The 18453-nt window shown below is 61.1% G+C and overlaps 2 protein-coding genes across 5 annotated transcripts; both read left to right on the forward strand.

Annotated features, from left to right (window-relative positions):
- Window positions 1-3104: 3104 nt before the first annotated feature.
- SP7 (Sp7 transcription factor) lies at window positions 3105-4881 on the forward strand. Its single transcript, XM_009556810.2, has one exon. It carries the CDS (start codon window positions 3268-3270, stop codon window positions 4270-4272), a length of 1005 nt encoding a protein of 334 aa, XP_009555105.1. The 5' UTR covers window positions 3105-3267; the 3' UTR covers window positions 4273-4881.
- A 2759-nt stretch (window positions 4882-7640) lies between these two features.
- AAAS (aladin WD repeat nucleoporin) lies at window positions 7641-16989 on the forward strand. 4 transcript variants are annotated; one of them, XM_054051647.1, is made up of 17 exons: window positions 7641-7758; window positions 8857-8989; window positions 9252-9379; window positions 10188-10243; window positions 10934-11025; window positions 11464-11510; window positions 12017-12115; window positions 13608-13751; window positions 13878-13998; window positions 14253-14377; window positions 14634-14694; window positions 14857-14947; window positions 15455-15548; window positions 15667-15734; window positions 15936-16017; window positions 16425-16509; window positions 16698-16989. In XM_054051647.1, exons 2-17 carry the CDS (start codon window positions 8870-8872, stop codon window positions 16830-16832), a joined length of 1548 nt encoding a protein of 515 aa, XP_053907622.1. In that variant the 5' UTR covers window positions 7641-7758; window positions 8857-8869; the 3' UTR covers window positions 16833-16989. The 4 variants fall into 4 exon arrangements, with proteins under 4 accessions (XP_053907622.1, XP_053907623.1, XP_053907624.1 ...); XM_054051648.1 differs by lacking the exon at window positions 7641-7758 and adding an exon at window positions 7786-7808; XM_054051649.1 differs by lacking the exon at window positions 7641-7758 and adding an exon at window positions 8258-8274.
- The last annotated feature ends 1464 nt before the right edge of the window (window positions 16990-18453 follow it).

Below are 18453 nucleotides of genomic sequence, written 5' to 3' on the forward strand. Positions count from 1 at the left end.
TGTGGCACCCAGAGCCTGGTGACGGGGCTCTGTCCGTCGGTGGCACGAGGCCACCTGGGGACAGCAGCTCCCTGGGAGGCCACCACTGTCCCTGGGCGCCATGGGGACTCCGTGTCCCCCATCTCTGCGCAGGGCCCAATCCTGCACTCTGGAGTCCTCCACCCTCGCAGGAGGGGACAGGGACACAAGGATGCTGCCAAGTGCCACCTCCACCCTCAAACTGTCCCCTTGTTGAGGACTCAGGGTGATGGGGTTCCCATGGTGGACGAGGGTGGCCGGCGGGGAGGAGGCCGTGGGGTTGGGGAAACTGAGGCAGGGGCTGAGAGGGCACCCACTGGGGTCAGGGGTGGGGCTGAGGGACCTGGGGTTGGGGACAAGGGACTGGGGACCCGGGGACTGGTGTGGGGACAAGAGACCGGGACATCAGCGGTGGGGATGGAAGTCCAGGAACTGGGAACTGGGAACTGGGGAGCAGGGACTGGGAAACTGGGAACCGGGAACTGGGGACCCGAGCACTGGGGAACTGGGGAGCAGGGACTGGGAACTGGGACAAGGGACTGGGAAGTGGGGATCTGAGCACTGGGAAACGGGGAGAAGGGATTGGGAAGTGGGGATCTGAGCACTGGGAAATTGGGAGAAGGGACTGGGAAGTGGGGATCTGAGCACTGGGAAACTGGGAGAAGGGAGTGGGAAGTGGGGATCTGAGCACTGGGAAACTGGGAGAAGGGACTGGGAAGTGGGGATCTGAGCACTGGGAAACTGGGAGCAGGGAGTGGAAACTGGGAATCTGAGCACTGGGAAACTGGGAGAAGGGAGTGGGAAGTGGGGATCTGAGCACTGGGAAACGGGGAGAAGGGACTGGGAAGTGGGGATCTGAGCACTGGGAAACTGGGAGAAGGGACTGGGAAGTGGGAATCTGAGCACTGGGAAACTGGGAGAAGGGACTGGGAAGTGGGGATCTGAGCACTGGGAAACTGGGAGAAGGGAGTGGGAAGTGGGGATCTGAGCACTGGGAAACTGGGAGAAGGGAGTGGGAAGTGGGGAACTGAGCACTGGGAAACTGGGAGAAGGGAGTGGGAAGTGGGGATCTGAGCACTGGGAAACTGGGAGAAGGGACTGGGAATTGGGGATCTGAGCACTGGGAAACTGGGAGAAGGGACTGGGAATTGGGGATCTGAGCACTGGGAAGCTGGGAGAAGGGAGTGGGAAGTGGGGATCTGAGCACTGGGGAACTGGGAGAAGGTACTGGGAAGTGGGGATCTGAGCACTGGGAAACTGGGAGAAGGGACTGGGAAGTGGGAATCTGAGCACTGGGAAACTGGGAGAAGGGAGTGGAAACTGGGGATCTGAGCACTGGGAAACTGGGAGAAGGGAGTGGGAAGTGGGGATCTGAGCACTGGGAAACTGGGAGAAGGGAGTGGAAACTGGGAATCTGAGCACTGGGAAACTGGGAGAAGGGACTGGGAAGTGGGGATCTGAGCACTGGGAAACTGGGAGAAGGGAGTGGGAAGTGGGGATCTGAGCACTGGGAAACTGGGAGAAGGGAGTGGGAAGTGGGGATCTGAGCACTGGGAAACTGGGAGAAGGGAGTGGGAAGTGGGGATCTGAGCACTGGGAAACGGGGAGCAGGGACTGGGAAGTGGGGATCCCCGGAGCTGGGGGCACCCCATGCATGGCAGACGGGGGGTGCTCCCCAGCCCCCCCCCGAGCCCCCCCCAGCCCCCTCCTCTCGGGCAGCCCCCCCCCCCCAGCCGCCACTCGTGCACTGAGCTCGCCGGGTCTCAGCCCGCGCTCCCCGCGGCTCCTGCTCTGCTCCTCATTTCCCGGCGCAAAGCGAAGCTGATTTATGGGAGGTTTACACTATTTTAAGCGTTGCCCCCGTTAGACGCTCGTCCTGGTTTTAATTACCTCGGCTTTGGCGGGCAGGGCAGCGTTCCCGGGGCACAGGCCTGGCCCTTGTTATCCTTGGAAAACCGGGAGCGCGTTGTGGCCGCCTTAAAAATAGGAGCAATAACCACAGGGGAAAAAAAAAAAGAAAAGAAAAAAAAAAAGAAAAAAAAAAGGGGGGGGGGAAACCCCCCAAAAAGCCACAAAATGGATAAAAAGGGAGGGAGAAATTGGAATAAAGGGGAAAATGGGTGAGGGGCAACTCGTGACGTGCGGGCTCAGCCCCCACCCTGGCAGCTGAAAGCCATGAAGGGGCATAAAAGCAAAGGAAGTGGTGTGTGTGGGGGGGGAGAGGCCGCAGAGTAATTTGATTAAAAGGCCATAAAGGGAGCAGGAGCTGAGATTGGGAGCGGGGGGTGGCGAGGAGGGGGCCCCCACACAGGCCCAGCCAAGGGATGAGCCCTCCGAGAAGCCCCTGCAGCTGCTGTAGGGGTAAAACGGCGTTTTGTAGCTCTTGGGGTGGGGAAACTGAGGCACGGGCAGGTGGGGAGGGAGGGGATGGGGGCAGCTGAGGTGGGGGGGGAACCTCTTGCACCGGCTCAACCCAGTTATGAGCCCTCAGAGAAGCCCCTGCCGCTGCTGTAGGGGTGGAAATGGCATTCCACCCTATTCCATTGTAGCTCTCAGAGTGGGGAAACTGAGGCACGAGGAGTGAGGGACGGGCGTGCTGCATAGGGCTGGGCGCTCCGTTCTCCTGGGTGCCCCATGGGGCTTGGCACCCCATTACTGGGTGCCCCATTGCACCCAGTGCCTCCCAGCATCCCCCCCGCTGTCCCCCACCCCAGCACCCTAACACCCACGTCCCTCTTCCTGCAGGCCACCAGGCACTATGGCCCCGTGATCCCACCGACGCCACCCCCGTCGCCTTGGGGTGCTCTCACCCATCATCTCCAACCGTCTCGGGGTGCTCCCACCCATCATCTCCAACCATCTGAGGGTGCTCTCACCCACTTGGCATCTCCAACCATCTCAAGGTGCTCTCACCCATCACCTCCAACCACCTCGGGGTGCTCCCATCCACTCAGCATCTCCAACTCAGCTCCCTCCACTGCCTTGAGGTGCTCCCACCCATCATCTCCAACCATCTCGGGGTGCTCTCACCCATCGTCTCCAACCATCTCTGTGTGCTCCCACCCATCATCTCCAACCACCTCGGGGTGCTCTCACCCATCATCTCCAACCATCTCGGGGTGCTCCCACCCATCATCTCCAACCATCTCAGGGTGCTCCCACCCATCGTCTCCACCACATTGGGGTGCTCCCATCCATCACCTCCAACCATCTCAGGGTGCTCCCACCACCATCATCCCCACCACCATCATGGGTGACTCCTACACCACCGCCTTCCCCAGCGCCCCAGGGCTGCTCTCGCCCTCCGCCAGCCCCCAGGCATCACCTGGCACCTACGGCTCCGACTACGGCCCTTTTGGCCACCCCTTCCCAGCACCCACAGGTGCTCAGGAGGTTCTGGGTGCCCCCGTGGTGGTGACGGCCAAGGGGCACCCAACGGGCGACTGCTTGCCCGGTGTCTACCCCTCGCTGGAGATGCCTCATCCCTACGGCTCCTGGTACAAAGGGGGCATCGGTGGGGGTCTCCCGGGGGGCTCGGGACCAGCAGCCCCATCTTGGTGGGACGTGCACCCCAACGGGGGTTGGTTGGGTGGGCCAACAGGTGCTGAGGGTCTCCAAGGCTCCCTGCAAGGCCAACCCACCCTTAGCCCCCCACTTCCCACTTATAGCTCCGATTTTGGGGCTCTCAACCCCCCACCTTACACCAACAACCCCCCCACGGCCACTCCAAGCCCCAAACCTACCACGGGAGAGACCCCAAAGGGACCTCGCGGTGGTTCCGTAGGTGGGGGGAGACCGGCGTGCGATTGTCCCAACTGCCAAGAGTTGGAGAGGTTTGGGGGTCCTGGAGGAGCCCGAAGGAAGCCGGTTCATAGCTGCCACATTCCGGGGTGCGGGAAGGTTTACGGCAAAGCGTCCCACCTCAAAGCCCACCTGCGTTGGCACACGGGAGAACGTCCCTTCGTCTGCAATTGGCTCTTCTGCGGCAAACGCTTCACGCGCTCCGATGAGTTGGAACGGCACGTCCGGACCCACACGAGGGAGAAGAAGTTCACCTGCCTGCTCTGCAGCAAACGTTTCACCCGAAGCGATCATCTCAGCAAGCATCAGAAGACCCACGCTGAAGGTGGCCCTCCAAAATCCAATCCCACCGGTCCCGGCAATGAGCAACCTCCAGCTTCACCTCGACAAGCGCCGGCTTCGCCCGGCAAAGATGCCGGGAGTCCCGAAGCTGGGAGTTTGTTGGAGATCTGAGCCTTCAGCCTCCATCCTCCTCCTCCTCCTCAGGAGATGTCGTGCTCCAGGCACCGTGGGGGCCTGAGGAGGAGGAGGAGGAGGAGGATGGAGGTGGTTGCAACACCAGGAATGACTTGGTGTAGGTGGCACAGGTGGTGACACCACAGTCCTGGATGTCGTACTAGTGGTCCAGCGATGTCCTCGTGCCAGATGTCACCCCGTGCCCTCCCTCCCTTTCCACCCACGACTTGCAGAAGCTCCTCGCAGCCTCCGATGAGTCGGAACATCACGTTCAGACCCACACAAGGGAGAAGAAGGTCACCTTCACCCGAAGCGATCATCTCAGCGAGCATCAGAAGACCTGCGCTGAAGGTGGACCCCAAAAATCCAATCCCACCGGTCCCGGCAACGAGCAACCTCCAGCTTCACCTTGACAAGCGCCGGCTTCACCCCGTGAAGATGCGGGGAGTCCCGAAGCTGGGAGTTGATGGGAGATCTGAGCCTTCAGCCTCCATCCTCCTCCTCCTCTTCCTCCTCAGGGCTGCTGGGGATATTTATTATGGGGTGCTGCTCGCCCCTAAACCCCAAATCCACGCCCTCCACCTGGGGCTGGTGGCAGCTCCTCGTTAGCGGTTGTAATTTATGTCTTAAATTATGGGGGGGATGGGGGGGAGGGCTGTGATGGGGTAAGATGGGACCCGAGGATTGATGATGGGGCACCCATGGGACCCGAGGATTGGGGGGGACGGGACAGGGACATCCATGGGACCTGGGGGATGGGATGGGATAGAATGGGATGGGATGGGATGGGATAGAATGGGATGGGGGGACAGGCAGGGGCACCCACGGGACCTGGGGTGGGGGGGACAGAGTGGGACAGGGACACCCATGGGACCCCAGTATAGGCTGAGGGTCCCATGGGACCTGGGGTGGGGGGACAGAGGGGGACAGGGACACCCATGGGACCTGGGGTGGAGGGGACAGAGGGGGACAGGGACACCCATGGGACCCCAGTATGGGCTGAGGGGACAGCGGCACCCATGGGACCTGGGGTGGAGGGGACAGAGGGGGACAGGGGCACCCATGGGACCCCAGTATGGGCTGAGGGGACAGGGGCACCCATGGGACCTGGGGTGGAGGGGACAGAGGGGGACAGGGACACCCATGGGACCCCAGTATGGGGTGGGGGGGGGAGAGGGACACCCATGGGACCCACTTTGGGGTTGCTGGGAGGGTGGGGGTCAAGGTGACTCCCCCCTCCACCTTGCTCCCCCAAACATCGCCGGCTGTGCCCCTACCCCGAGCTCAGGGACAGGGACCCTCCCTTCTCCTCTGCCCCCGCCTCATTAGCACATGCGGTTCGTTAGGCGCTAATGTATCGCGCCCCCCCCACCCTTTTAGCCCCCCCCCCCCCAAAAAAAAGAAAGCAATAAAGGGATTGTGAAGGTGAGAACACGGGACTGAGGCCGCGCAGCTTCGTCACAGGGATGGGCTCTGCCTTCCTCCTCCTCTTCGGCTCCAAGGGAAACTGAGGCACAGAGGGGACCTGTCACTGTGTCTCCTGTCCGGAGCGGGGGTGGGGGAGTGGGGTTGGGGTCAGTGCTGTCCCCCTGTCCCTCTGCTCTGGGTCTCCGCACTTCCAGAGCCGCTGGCTCCTCGTGGTGCAGTCCCTGTGCACTTGTGACACCGTGTCCCAGTGTCCCTGTATCTCTCTGACATGATGTCCTAGTGTCCCCATGTCCCTGTATCCTGATGGCCCCATGTCCCCAGAGCCCCACATCCCTGTGTCACCGGATCCCAGTGTCCCCATGTCCTCAGGATCCAAGAGCCCCACAACCCTGTGACATGGTGTCCTGGTGTCCCCACATCCTTACATCCCGATGGACCCACGTCCCCAGGGCCCCATGTCCCTGTGTCACCGTCTCCCAGTGTCCCTACATCCCTGTGGCTCCATGTCCTTGTGCCCCTGTGACATGATGCCTTGGTGTCCCCATGTCCCCAAAGCCCCTCACCCTCATGTCCCTGTGACACCATGTCCCACTGTCCCCATGTCCCTACAGCGCTGTGGATCTTTGTCCCCAGGACTCCAAAAGCCCATGTCCCTGTGACACCATCTCCTGGTGTCCCCATGTCCTCAGAACACCATATCTCGTGTGTCCCTGTAACATGGTGTCCTGATATCCCCATGTCCTTGTGCCCCTGTGACCCCATGTCCCAGTGTCCCAATGTCCCCACATCCATATGTCCATGTGACTCCATATTCCAATGTCCCCATGTCCTTGTGTCCCTCTGACTCCATATCCCAGTGTCCCCACGTCCCCATGTCCTTGTGTCCCAGTGTCCCCACGTCCCCAGAACCCCAAGTCCTTGTGACCCCATGTCCCCATGTCCTTGTGTCCCTGTGACCCCTTGTCCCCACAGCCCCAAGTTCTTATGACCCCATGTCCCCATGTCCTCATGTCCCAGTGTCCCCACGTCCCCAGAATCCCAAGTCCTCATGACCTCATGTCCCAGTGTCCCCCTGTCCTTGTGTCCCTGTGACCCCTTGTCCCCAGGTCCTCGTGTCCCCATGCCCTAGTGTCCCCATGTCCCCACATCCGTATGTCCCTCTGACTCCATATCCCAGTGTCCCCACATCCTTGTGTTCCAGTGTCCCCATGTCCCCAGTGCCCAAGTCCTCGGGACCCCATGTCCCAGTGTCCCAATGTCCCCACATCCGTATGTCCATGTGACTCCATATCCCAATGTCCCCATGTCCTGGTGTCCCCATGTCCCTGTGACCCCTTGTCCCCAGAGCCCCAAGTTCTTGTGACCACGTGTCCCCACGTCCCCACGTCCTTGTGTCCCTCTGACTCCATGTCCCTGTGTCCCCATGTCCCCAGAGCCCCAAGTTCTTGTGTCCCCATGTCCTTGTGTCCCTCTGACTCCATGTCCCAATGTCCCCATGTCCTTGTGTCCCTGCGACCCCACGTCCCCAGAATCCCAAGTCCTCGTGACCCCATGTCCCAGTGTCCCCATGTCTCAGTGTCCCTCTGACTCCATGTCCCTGTGTCCCCACGTCCTTGTGTTCCAGCGTCCCCATGTCCCCAGAGCCCCAAGTCCTCGTGTCCCCATGTCCTTGTGTCCCTCTGACCCCACGTCCCTACGGTGTCCCTACGGTGTCCCTACGGTGTCCCCACGGTGTCCCCCCCGGTCCGCCCCAGCCCTGGGGGTACCCGTGACCCCACCTTGGGGTCTCCGCGCGCCCCCCACACGCCCCTTTTCCCCCCCCCGCGGGGTGGGCACCGCCTCTCTTAAAGCGGCAATGCCCCACCCTCCCCCGTTAGTCCCTCCCATTTTCCGTGTGTGTGTGCGCCGCCCCTCTGTGCCCGCCCCCACCTCTGCGCTGCTCGAATGGGGCCGCGGCCCCTTTAAATTCCGGGAGAGCGCGGGCGTGCGCGTTGGCAGGGACGGCGGGGATTGGCCCTCGGTGCGACCCGTCCGCGCGGGGCGGGAAAAGGAAAGGTGAGGGGTGGCATGAGGGGTCCGGGGGGGATATGACAGTTCCTTGGGGGGTGTGTCAGAGGGCAGGGGTGGGTGACATGGCAGCTCTAGGGGGTCAGAGGGGGTGACATGGCAGCTCTGGGGGGGGTCAGAGGGGAGAGGGGGTGACATGGCAGCTCTGGGGGGGGGTCAGAGGGGAGAGGGGGGTGACATGGCAGCTCTGGGGGGGTCAGAGGGGAGAGGGTGTGACATGGCAGCTCTGGGGGGTCAGAGGGGAGAGGGGGGACATAGCTCTGGGGGGGTCAGAGGGGAGAGGGGGTGACATGGCAGCTCTGGGGGGGTCAGAGGGTGGGGGGGACATGGCAGCTCTGGGGGGTCAGAGGGGAGAGGGGGGGGACATGGCAGCTCTGGGGGGGTCAGAGGGGAAAGGGGGGGTGACATGGCAGCTCTGGGGGGAGGTCAGAGGGCGGGGGGGTGACATGGCAGCTCTGGGGGGGTCAGAAGGGAGAGGGGGTGACATGGCAGCTCTGGGGGGGGGTCAGAGGGGAGAGGGGGGACATAGCTCTGGGGGGGTCAGAGGGGAGAGGGGGTGACATGGCAGCTCTGGGGGGGTCAGAGGGGAGAGGGGGTGACATGGCAGCTCTGGGGGGGTCAGAGGGTGGGGGGGGACATGGCAGCTCTGGGGGGTCAGAGGGGAGGGGAGGGACATGACAGCTCTGGGAGGGGCACAAGGGGACAGAGGGGAGAGGGGGGTACATGGCAGCTCTGGGGGGGGCACAGGGGGACAGAGGGGATAGGGGGTGACATAGCAGCTCCTGGGGGGGGCAGAGGGAGGACAGAGGGACACACAGGAGGGGGTGACATGGCAGCTCCTGGGGGTGCACAGGGGTAGGGGGGAGACACTACAGGGGGGACATAAGGGGCTGTGGGGGGGACGGGGGCGCAGAAAGTGGGGGCGACGTGGCAGCCCCTGGGGGAGGGAGGGGGGGTCTCCAAAGGTGTGAGGGGTTCATCTGGAGGGGGTGGGTGATTCACAGTGTCCCCGGGGGCGTGGGGTGCACCCTAGAGAGTCTCCCCCCCTCTCCAACCCTCCCCCTCTGTTTGTGGCGTCCCCCCCAGGCTCTGTGACACCATGTGCACGTTGGGGCTCTTCCCACCGCCGCCGCCCCCCGGGGAAATCACCCTCTACGAGTTCCACAACACCCTGGTCTGCAGCCGCCAAGAGCAGCTCCCGCTTGCCTTCCAGAGCCAGGTGAGACCCTCCTGTGGGAAAGGGGGGGCCGTTACAGCCCCCCCAGTTCCATCACTGCCCTCCCCAGCTCCATCGCAGCCCCCGCAGTGCCCCCCCAGCTCCATCCCCTTCCTCTGGGGGTGCCCCCTTGCCCTTTGTAAGCTCTTTGGGCTCCACTCCTCCCATCGTTGCTTTTGACGCAGGGGGGGCCCTTATCTCCCTGCTGTGACACCCCACCCCCGGCGCAAACGTGGGGCTGAGGGGGCCGTGTCGGTGCTCGCAGCTGGCAGACCTGCCCGTCCTCAGCCTGCCCAAGGAATCGCTCAAGGCTCACAGCCGGCTGGAGCACGGCACGCGCCCGGCTTTCATCCACCACCACGAGGCCCTCTGGAAGCGATGCCTCAACACCTGGTGAGTGCACAGCCTCCGCCCTCCCAGCCCCCCAAACCCCACCTTTAGGGGGGCAGAGCCAGGAGCTGCCTGGAACCACGGGATTGTTGAGGTTGCTGAAGAGCTTTTAGATCATGGAGGACAACCCTTCACTCTGCACTCACTCCCAGCTCCGCCACCAAACCCTGGCCTGAAGCGTCCCATCCTCGTGGTCTTTGAGGTGACTCCACCACTGCCCTGGGGAGCCTCTGCCAGGGCCTGAGAACCCTTTCCGTGAAGGAATTGTTCCCAATATCCAATCTAAGCCTCCCCTAACACAACTTGAGGCCATTCCCTCTCACCCCATCCGTTGTTCTGTGGAAGAAAAGACCAACACCCACCTCACCGCAACCTCCTTTCTGGGAGCTGCTGAATGCGATGAGGTCTGACCCAAGCCAGGGTGCTGGTGGCCTCCTTGGCCACTGCTGATCCACATTCTGCGGGGTTGTATCCCCTTCCCTGTTCCTGTCCTGCAGCCTCTTCACCCTGGGATGCAGTGGAGGACTCTTTGCCCCATCAGCCGTCGTCCAGGGGCGGTGGGAGGGCACAGCCTGCGCTGAGGGCTTTCTGGTGCCATGCAACCCCCCAGTCTGAGCTTCTTGGGAGAATTTTTGAGGTCACAACATCACTGGGAGCTCGATGTAGCTGGGGCAGATTCAACAGTTGCTGGTGACTGGGAAGAGTGGCCCAGGATGAGAGGAGAGGTGGTTTGGAGGCTCCAGGATGAGAGATTTTGAGGGGATGGGGTTTGTGTGGCAGGGGAGGGAGGCTGACGCGCTCTCTGCTGCAGGCGGGACGTGGGGCTCTGCGGGGTGCTGAAAGAGCTCGCCAACGCTGAGGAGGAGGGTGAGTCTCAGCTGCTTGTGAAGGATTTGGAGATCCCCTGAGTCTCTCTGGATCCCACTTTGATTCTTCGGTTCCTTTCATCCCCTTTTCCACCGGGCCTGTCCTTGCCCGTGATAGAATCATAGAATCCTGCACCATCCCAGCCTTTCTGAGCATGAGGGTTAAGTCATAGAATCCTGGAATGATTTGGGTTGGAAGGAACCTCAAAGCCCATCCAGTCCCACCCCTGCCATGGGCAGGGACACCTCCCACTGGATCAGGGGCTCCGAGCCCCATCCAACCTGGCCTGGAACCCCTCCAGGGATGGGGCAGCCCCCACTGCTCTGGGCAACCTGGGCCAGGGCCTCCCCACCCTCACAGCAGAACATTTCTTCTTAAGATCTCATCTCAATCTCCCCTCTTCCAGCTCAAAACCGTTCCCCCTCGTCCTCTCTCTGCACTCCCTAATCCAGAGCCCCTCCCCAGCTTTCCTGGAGCCCCTTTCAGCACTGAAAGCTGCTCTAAGGTCTTTGGAGGCTTCTCTTCTCCAGGCTGAACAACCCCAACTCTCTCAGCCTATCCTTGTATGGGAGGTTTTTCCAGCCCTCGGATCGTCTCCATGGCCTCCTCAGCACTGCCTATGCTTCCTCCACCCATCGAGCCTTGCGACGAAGACCATAGAAGCCCTCACGGTCCTTTTTCTCCCTGCAGGGCTGCAGTGGGTGAAGACCGGCTCAAGCTACACGCTGGCCGTGTGCCACTGGCTCTCCTCGCTGCACGGCTCCTTGTTCCCCCACCTCTCGGTGAGTCTTTGTGTCCCTGCCTGTGGCAGGGGTGGGACTGGATGGGCTTTGAGGTCCCTTCCAACCCAAACCATTCCAGGATTCTATGACTTATCCATCGTGGTGAGGAAGGCTGGGGATGATTTGGTGTATCCTGCTGCACCAACCCTGCCCTGAGGGGCTGCTTTGGGTGGTGGCTGCGCTGCTTCCCAAATGAAAACACAGCAAAACCTTCCTCCTGTTGGTGCCCGGCTACAAATGTTATGAGTTTCCCTCACCAAAGGGAGGAGAATGGGTCCTGGAAGGGTTTTGTGACAGGAAAATGTTGTGGAGGGAATAGAATCAAGGTGGGGGGAGAAGCGAAAGATGTTTTGATACCAGAGGATCCTCCCTGCGGTGCCAGAGGCAGCTCCCGCTCTGTCCTGTGCTGCAGCTCGGCGTTAACCTCTCTCCCTGCAGCTCTCCAGTGAAGACATGATCGCAGCGTTCTCCCAGGCGGTCGACTGGTGAGTCCTTTGTGGCACAAAAACCTTTGGAATGGGGATGTGGAGCTGTGAGCGAAAGGGGAGGGGGCACACGGCAAGGATCACTCCGCTTTCATGTGCTCAGCCTTCCCCTTAGTGAGGTTTTAGGGCAAATACTTCCCCGTTGCCCCCAGTTTGTGTACAGTGGGGTGAGGTGTAGCATTCCCTGACGCTCTGCGTGTGGGGGAAGTGGCGTTAAACTGGATTAGGGCTTGAAAAATCCCTTCCAGTACCCCCCATGCCCTGACTGTTTGACCAGCCCCTGCAAATAATTGCCGGGAATGGGGAATTTAACAGAGAAAGTTTAACAGAGAAAATTTAACAGAGAAAATCTAACAGAGAAAATTATCCCAGTCAGCAGTGAAAAGGAAGTTTTATTTCACTGCAGACACTGGGAGCTGCCTTTATCATGGTTGGGGGCTGCTGGGTGGTCCTGCCCGATGTCCGAGAGCCTGAAATGCCTCAGCCTGTGCCTTCCCTCCCTCCAGGGCCGGCTGCACCATCCGGGCCTTCACCTGGCACCCTCACACCAGCAAGTTTGCTGTGGCTCTTCTGGATGATTCCATTCGGGTCTACAACTCCAGCAGGTGAGAGCTGGGCCGTGCCTCTGCAGAGCCCCTGCTCCCTGTTCCGCCCTCCCGCATCCACCTCCAGCACGGACCAAGGGGCCCCCAACGTCTGCCCCGTGCTGTCTCGGTGTTTGTAGGATAATGGAATGGTTGAGGTTGGAAAAGACCTTTAGGATCATTGAGACCAGCCCTTCCCTCAGCTCCACCACCAAACCCTGGCACTAAGTGTCCCGTCCCCACAGTTTTTGAGCCCCTCCAGGGATGGGGATTCCAGCACCATCCTGGGAAGCCCGAGACCCAATATTTTCCATATCCAGTCTACACCACCCGTGGCACAACCTGAGGCCATTTCCTCTCATCCCATCGCTTATTCCCTGGGAGAAGGGCCCAGCACCCACCTCGCTCCGACCTCCTTTCCAGGAGCTGCAGAGAGCTATGAGGTCTCCCCTCAGCCTCCTCTTCTCCACACCAAACCCCTCCAGGTCCCTCAGCCTCTCCCAGACCCTCTGTTCTCCAGCCCTTTCCCCAGCTCCGTTCCCTTCTCCGGACACGCTCCAGCCTCTTAATGTCCTTCTTGGAGTGAGGGGCCCAAAACTGAACCCAGGATTCGAGGTGTGGCCTCACCAGCACCAAGTTCAGAGGGACGATCCCTTCCCTGCTCCTGTGGCCACCCCAGGGCTGATCCAAGCCAGGTGCTGATGGCCTCCTTGGCCACCTGAGCCACCGCTGGCTCATGTTGAGCTGCTGTTGACCAACACCTCCAGGCCCTTCTCCTCCAGGCAGCGTTCCAGCCGCTCTTCCCCAAGCCTGGAGCTGCCTGGGGTTGGTGTGACCCACGTGTAGGACTCGGCACTGAGCCTGGTTGAACCTCATCCCGTTGGTCTCAGCCCATGGATCCAGCCTGGCCCGATCCCTCTGCAGATCCTTCACTCAGTCTTTGCTCTCACAGGCACGTCCCTCCCAGAGCTTCTCATTGCGTAGCAGCAGCTCTTCAAGGCCATCTCCAAAAATCTCTGGCCCTGCTAAAACTGTGGTGTTTCCTTCCCTCCCCACCTCGGGGGCAGACGCAGCTTGAGTCTCCTTTCTCCTCCAGGTCTCCCTGCTCCCCTAGAGCCTGTAAAGCCCTCCTGAGGCGAAGACTCTGCCGGCTGGTCCTGCAGCCCTCCCCGCGTCCCCCTGCTCGCGCTTCCTTGCCCAGCTGGGATTTCAGGCCAGCGAGCGCTGTCTCCCACCCTAGGGCTGGGCTGTGGGGAGCACAGGGCGCCCTGCTGGATCACACGAGGTGCGCTCTGGCTCGCCGCACAGCACCGGTGTCACCTGGTTGGGGTCTCTTCTGTCCCCCCCCGGTAGCAGGGCACGCTGTGGCACGTCCCCTCCCTCCCCACTTGGTGCTTTTAGGCCCCCACCATGGTCACAGCTGGAGAGAGGATACTGGGAGGTGGCACTGGACTGTGTGAGCGCTCTGGATCCCTCATTTTTCCTCGCGGCATGCTTCCCTCCTCTCTGGCAGTGCCACCATCCCCTCGCTGAAGCATCGCCTGCAGAGGAACGTGGCTGCCATGGCCTGGAAGCCTCTCTGCGCCTCCATCCTCGCTGTCGCCTGCCAGAGCTGCGTCCTTGTCTGGCACCTGGATCCCACCTCCCTCTCCACGAGGTGACGGCCCTTTTGGGTTAATTCCAAGCAGGTTCCCAACCTGCTGGGGAGGATATGGCGCTGGATTTTGGCCACGCGTGGGCCAGTGCTTTGTGCGTTTGACTGGGGTGGTTTCTTTCTCTCCAGGCCGTCATCCGGTTGCGCTCAGGTGCTGTCCTACCCCGGACATAGCCCCGTCACCAGCCTGGCGTGGGCTCCCAGTGGGGAGCTGCTGCTCTCGGCATCCCCAGTTGACACGGCCATGCTGGTGAGTTCCTCCTGTATCCATGCGGCTGCGTTGGTGGTACAGGAACCATCAAACCCATGGTGATACCATGGGACAGGTGGCGTTGATCATGGGATGGAACCACCACCTCCTCAGTTTGAACTTGGAGCGTTGAGACCTGAAAGCATCCATCTGTATTCCCCAATCCCAGCAAAACCACTTCAAAAGCTGCGCTTACAACCTGGTCAGCGTTCAGGTTCCAGTGTCCTTATCCTCCTCTTTGTCCCTTCTTCCAGGTCTGGAATGTGTCCACGGAAAATTGTGTCCAGCTGCAGTGGTTTGGGGGTGGTGGCGTCACCTACTTGGCTTGGTCGCCCGATGGCAGCAAGGTCCTGGCGGCCACTCCCTCTGCAGTGTTCAGGTGAGTTCCCACCCTGCCAGATCATGGAATCACTAAGGTTGGAAAAGACCTCCAAGGTCATCCAGTCCAACTGTCAGCCCAACCCAACCATAACTGAACCATATCCTGAAGTGCCACAGCCACACGATGTGATGCCAGGAGAGGGGGAAAAACAGGCGGGTAATCGGGTCTGACACCTTGAGCTTCTCCTGGAGGAGCAGAATTGGGGCAGATCTGAGGAATTTATTCCACTCCCTCCTGTCCGTGTCTCTTGCAGAGTGTGGGAGGCTCAGATGTGGACGTGCGAGCGCTGGCCCACCCTCAAAGGACGCTGCCAGGTAGGATGAGGGCATTTCCCACCCGTGTGGGGCAGACGTTGCCTTTAAGGTCCTTGAGGGGGGCATGAACGGTGTTTAAGTAAAGCTACTCTGCTTAGAGCTGGCTCCAGACAGCCCTGGGAAGCTGGATCACGGGCATTAACGTGGCTCTGTGTCCTGCAGACGGGGTGCTGGAGCCCTGACGGCAGCCGATTGCTCTTCACCGTGCTGGGCGAGTCCGTTATCTACTCCTTATCCTTCTCGGAGTACAGGGGTGAGTCTGCCTGAGGCGAAGCTTTCCAAGAGCCCACAGCTGCTCCCAAGCTTTTGATGGTGGCTGGCTTTGGGCTTTTTGCTTTTTAGCTGCGTTTCCCAGCCTGCTGGGACATGAAAAGCCAGGACACACAGGGGCAAAGGGGGTCTTGGGGGTCTCTCGAAGTATAGAATTGCTGTGGGGTCGAGTTTTTCCTTCTTTCACATTGCTTCTTGCTTGCAGACGGTCACAAACTGTTTGCAGTGGGGTTAAAGACCCAGTTTATGTGGCTTTTATCTGTGGAAGTTGCTTGTCCTGATGTTTGTTGTGGGAAAACCTCCCCTGTCCTCCATCCTGGGCATGGGCAGATGCCGCTGGGGTAGCAGCGTGTTGCTCCACAGCCATTCTAAGAAATGGAGGTAAATTGTATCGCTGTGGAAAGAAAAGCGTTATTCAGAGCAGCGAAGCAACCCTGAGCAGTGACTTCAGGAGAGCAGAAGCCACCGGGCTCCCGGGATTCTGTTTCAGGGGAGATGCAAGGGCAAGTGGGAGGCTCGAAAACAGCTTCGATCGTGGCAGACCTGTCTGAGACAGTCTTTGAGACGCTCTACGGGGAGGAGAGGTGGGTCTGGCTGCGCTTGGGAGGCAGAGGGAGTCTGGTATCCCCTCGGCAGCATCTGCCTGATGCTGGGGACATTGGTTGGGAGCAGGGACCTCACCGCTGCTCGTGCCGGTTGCAGGATCGGAGGAGAAGTCCACTCCATGGTGTGGGATCCTACCGGTGAGAGGCTCGCCGTGATCATCAGGGGTATGTGCTGGAAGCGGAGGGGAAAGGCAGTGCCCACCCTCCATCCTGGAATGGTTTGGGTTGGAAGGGACCTCAAAGCCCATCCAGTCCCACCCCTGCCATGGGCAGGGACACCTCCCACTGGATCAGGCGCTCCAAGCCCCATCCAACCTGGCCTTGTCCCTTGGAGAAGGAAAAGCCGTACTGTGCCTTCTCCCACAGGGCATCCTGACGCTCCCAGGAGCCAGACGGTCATTGCGGTGTTCCGCACCCGCAACAGCCCTGTGTTTGAGCTCCTGCCATGGTGCGTAGAAGCGGGGTTTGGGAGGGCTGGGGTTTTGGGGTTGCGTTTTGGGCTGGGCTTGGGGGTGGATTTGAGTCTCTTTGGAGCTGGTTATGGTCTCCTTTGGGGTTGTTGAATACCAGCGATCCCCTGGGACACAGTGGGGAAGGGCAGACCCACCTTAGAGGGAAGTGTCGTTGCCGTCCTATGCTCCAGCTTCGGGCAGTGCCGCCGTTCCACCCCAGAATCGGTTGCATTTGGGCCATATTGTCCGTTATCCACCTCAAAACCCCTTTGCTTCAGCTTGTCTGGTGCGTCTTGGCAGGGCCCAAACATCTCTGCTTCACCATAAGCCATTCACGCGGTGCTGGTGGGAGCGAGCGCTGCCTGCGGCTGTTCCATAACTGGATTTTCCTTCCCCCCCCCAGTGGATTCCTGCGAGGTGAGCGTGGGGCACAGCCTCAACTCATCGCCTTCCACCCCTGCTTCAAGCAAGGTGCCCTCCTGACCGTGGTGAGTGCAGGGTCCTGCTCTGACGTTCCACATCGCCATCCCAGAGGGAAGTCAGCCTGGTGGCTGCAGCAGCGGGGTGGGAAACCTCCCTGTGGAAGGGAGAGGGTGGGAATGTGTCCTTGTTGGGGACGGGAAGGTAATGCTTGGACTCTGATCCGCTGCTGTGTTTTCTCCTCGTCCACCTCCAGTGCTGGTCCACAGGGAAGATCACCCACATCCCTTTCTTCTTCGTGAGCGCCCACGTGCCCTGCGTCAGCCCCAGCCGCAGCCCCATCTCCGTCATGGCCAGCGTGCGGGAGCAGCCGCTCTTCTCGGAGCTGTGACAACACCTGTGACCTCAACAGCACCTTCCCAAGGAGCCAGTGACCTCCATCCTCCTCCTGGGACACAGGGCATGGCCTCAGGTGCCTTAAATACCTCCTCGGGGTCACAGAACTCACAGGGCCTGTGCCGTAGGGATTAAAGCCACCTCTTTTTCCATGCCTCGACCTCTTCTTACCCTGGAGGGGCTGAAATTTTCATGGAGGGGGGGTGAGTTCTTGAAGCCCTGCAGCTCTGGAGCTGTTCCTGGGGGCTCTGGATGTGATTCTGGAGGCTCTGGAAGCGCTCCTGGGATTCTGATGCTGCTTTTTGATGTCTAAAATAGCTCGGGATGAAACCTGCAGGAGAACACCCCTCCCTTGGGCCTTAAATCCTTTAGGATTAGCTGTGTAGGGTGAACACAAGTCTGAGGGCTTGGTTTTAGGATTCCGGAGCTGCTGCCCCAAGGGGGAAGGTGAGGGTGGAGGGGGCTGAGGTGTTTGTGGCTGCGAGTGCAGCCACTGGGCTTTGCCTTCAGGCTGTGAAGAACCACCCAGAATGATCTAGAAGCTCCATGAAACCCCAACCTGGGCCCATCTGGGTTTTGTGCTGCCCCATGTGAGCCCAGGGAGCAGATGAGGGCCGCCCTGCCGAGAGCAGGGATTAACGGCGAGGCTGGGGCAGTAGGATTACACACTGTTAATCCTTGGGATTACGCTGTAATCACTCTGGTAAAGCCTGGACGATGCGGGGAGCCCCCACCCCTGGCTCTGCAGGCACCCTTGGGCCCCCAAACCTCCTCCTCGGGGCTCCCCGCTTGCTGCTGTGCTGCAGAGGATGGTGCTGAGCATCTCTTCTTCCTCCTTCTCCTCCTCCTCGCGGCTCCGCACTCACTGCTGCACCTCAGAGGATGGTGCTGAGCATCTCTTCTTCCTCCTCCTCTTCCTTGGAGTCCCCCCCTTGCTGCTGCCCCTCAGAGGACGGTGCTGAGCGTCTCTCCTTCCTCCTCCTCCTCCTCCTTGAGGCTGGGCACCTCGCAGGGCAGTGCCCGCAGGTACTCGAGGTGCAGCCGGGTCTCTGCTCGGCTCCTCCTCACGTAGCGGCCGAGGTAGAGCAGGACGGCCCCGAGCCAGGTGCCCATGGCCACCAGCACCAGCGGGTCGGGTGCCCGCGGCCGCGCCCCCCCCACCAGGGTGTCGTTTGTGGGGTTTGGGGCCCCCCCTGCGCCCCTGCAGCCCCCGGAGCAGGGGGGGAGCAGCAGCAGGAGCAGCCAGGCGGGCGGCATTGCTGGAGTGAGGGGGGGCTCTGTGTGTCCCCCCCCCACCTTCTGGCATCGCCAGATGGGCGGGGGGGGCAGTGGGAGGGCCCCTCCCAGCACGGGGCAGGGGGGACGATGCCTGAATCTATATTTGCACCCCAATTTACAGCCCTGCTGCACCCCCAGAGCGCTGGCCCCAGCCCTGTGCCCCCCAGCACCGCAAGGATGCCCCCTCCACTCTGTGCCCCCCCCATACCCAAGGACCCCTCCCTGTACTGTGCCCCCCCTCCCCCCCCTGTACCCCCCCCAACCCCAAAGATGCCTCCTCCCTCCCCATACTGTGTCCCCCCCAGTCCCCACTGCCTGACCAGCGACTGCACTGGGAA

The sequence above is a fragment of the Cuculus canorus genome, chromosome 29, assembly GCF_017976375.1.
Source record: "Cuculus canorus isolate bCucCan1 chromosome 29, bCucCan1.pri, whole genome shotgun sequence".
In the NCBI taxonomy this organism is placed as follows: Eukaryota; Metazoa; Chordata; class Aves; order Cuculiformes; family Cuculidae; genus Cuculus; species Cuculus canorus.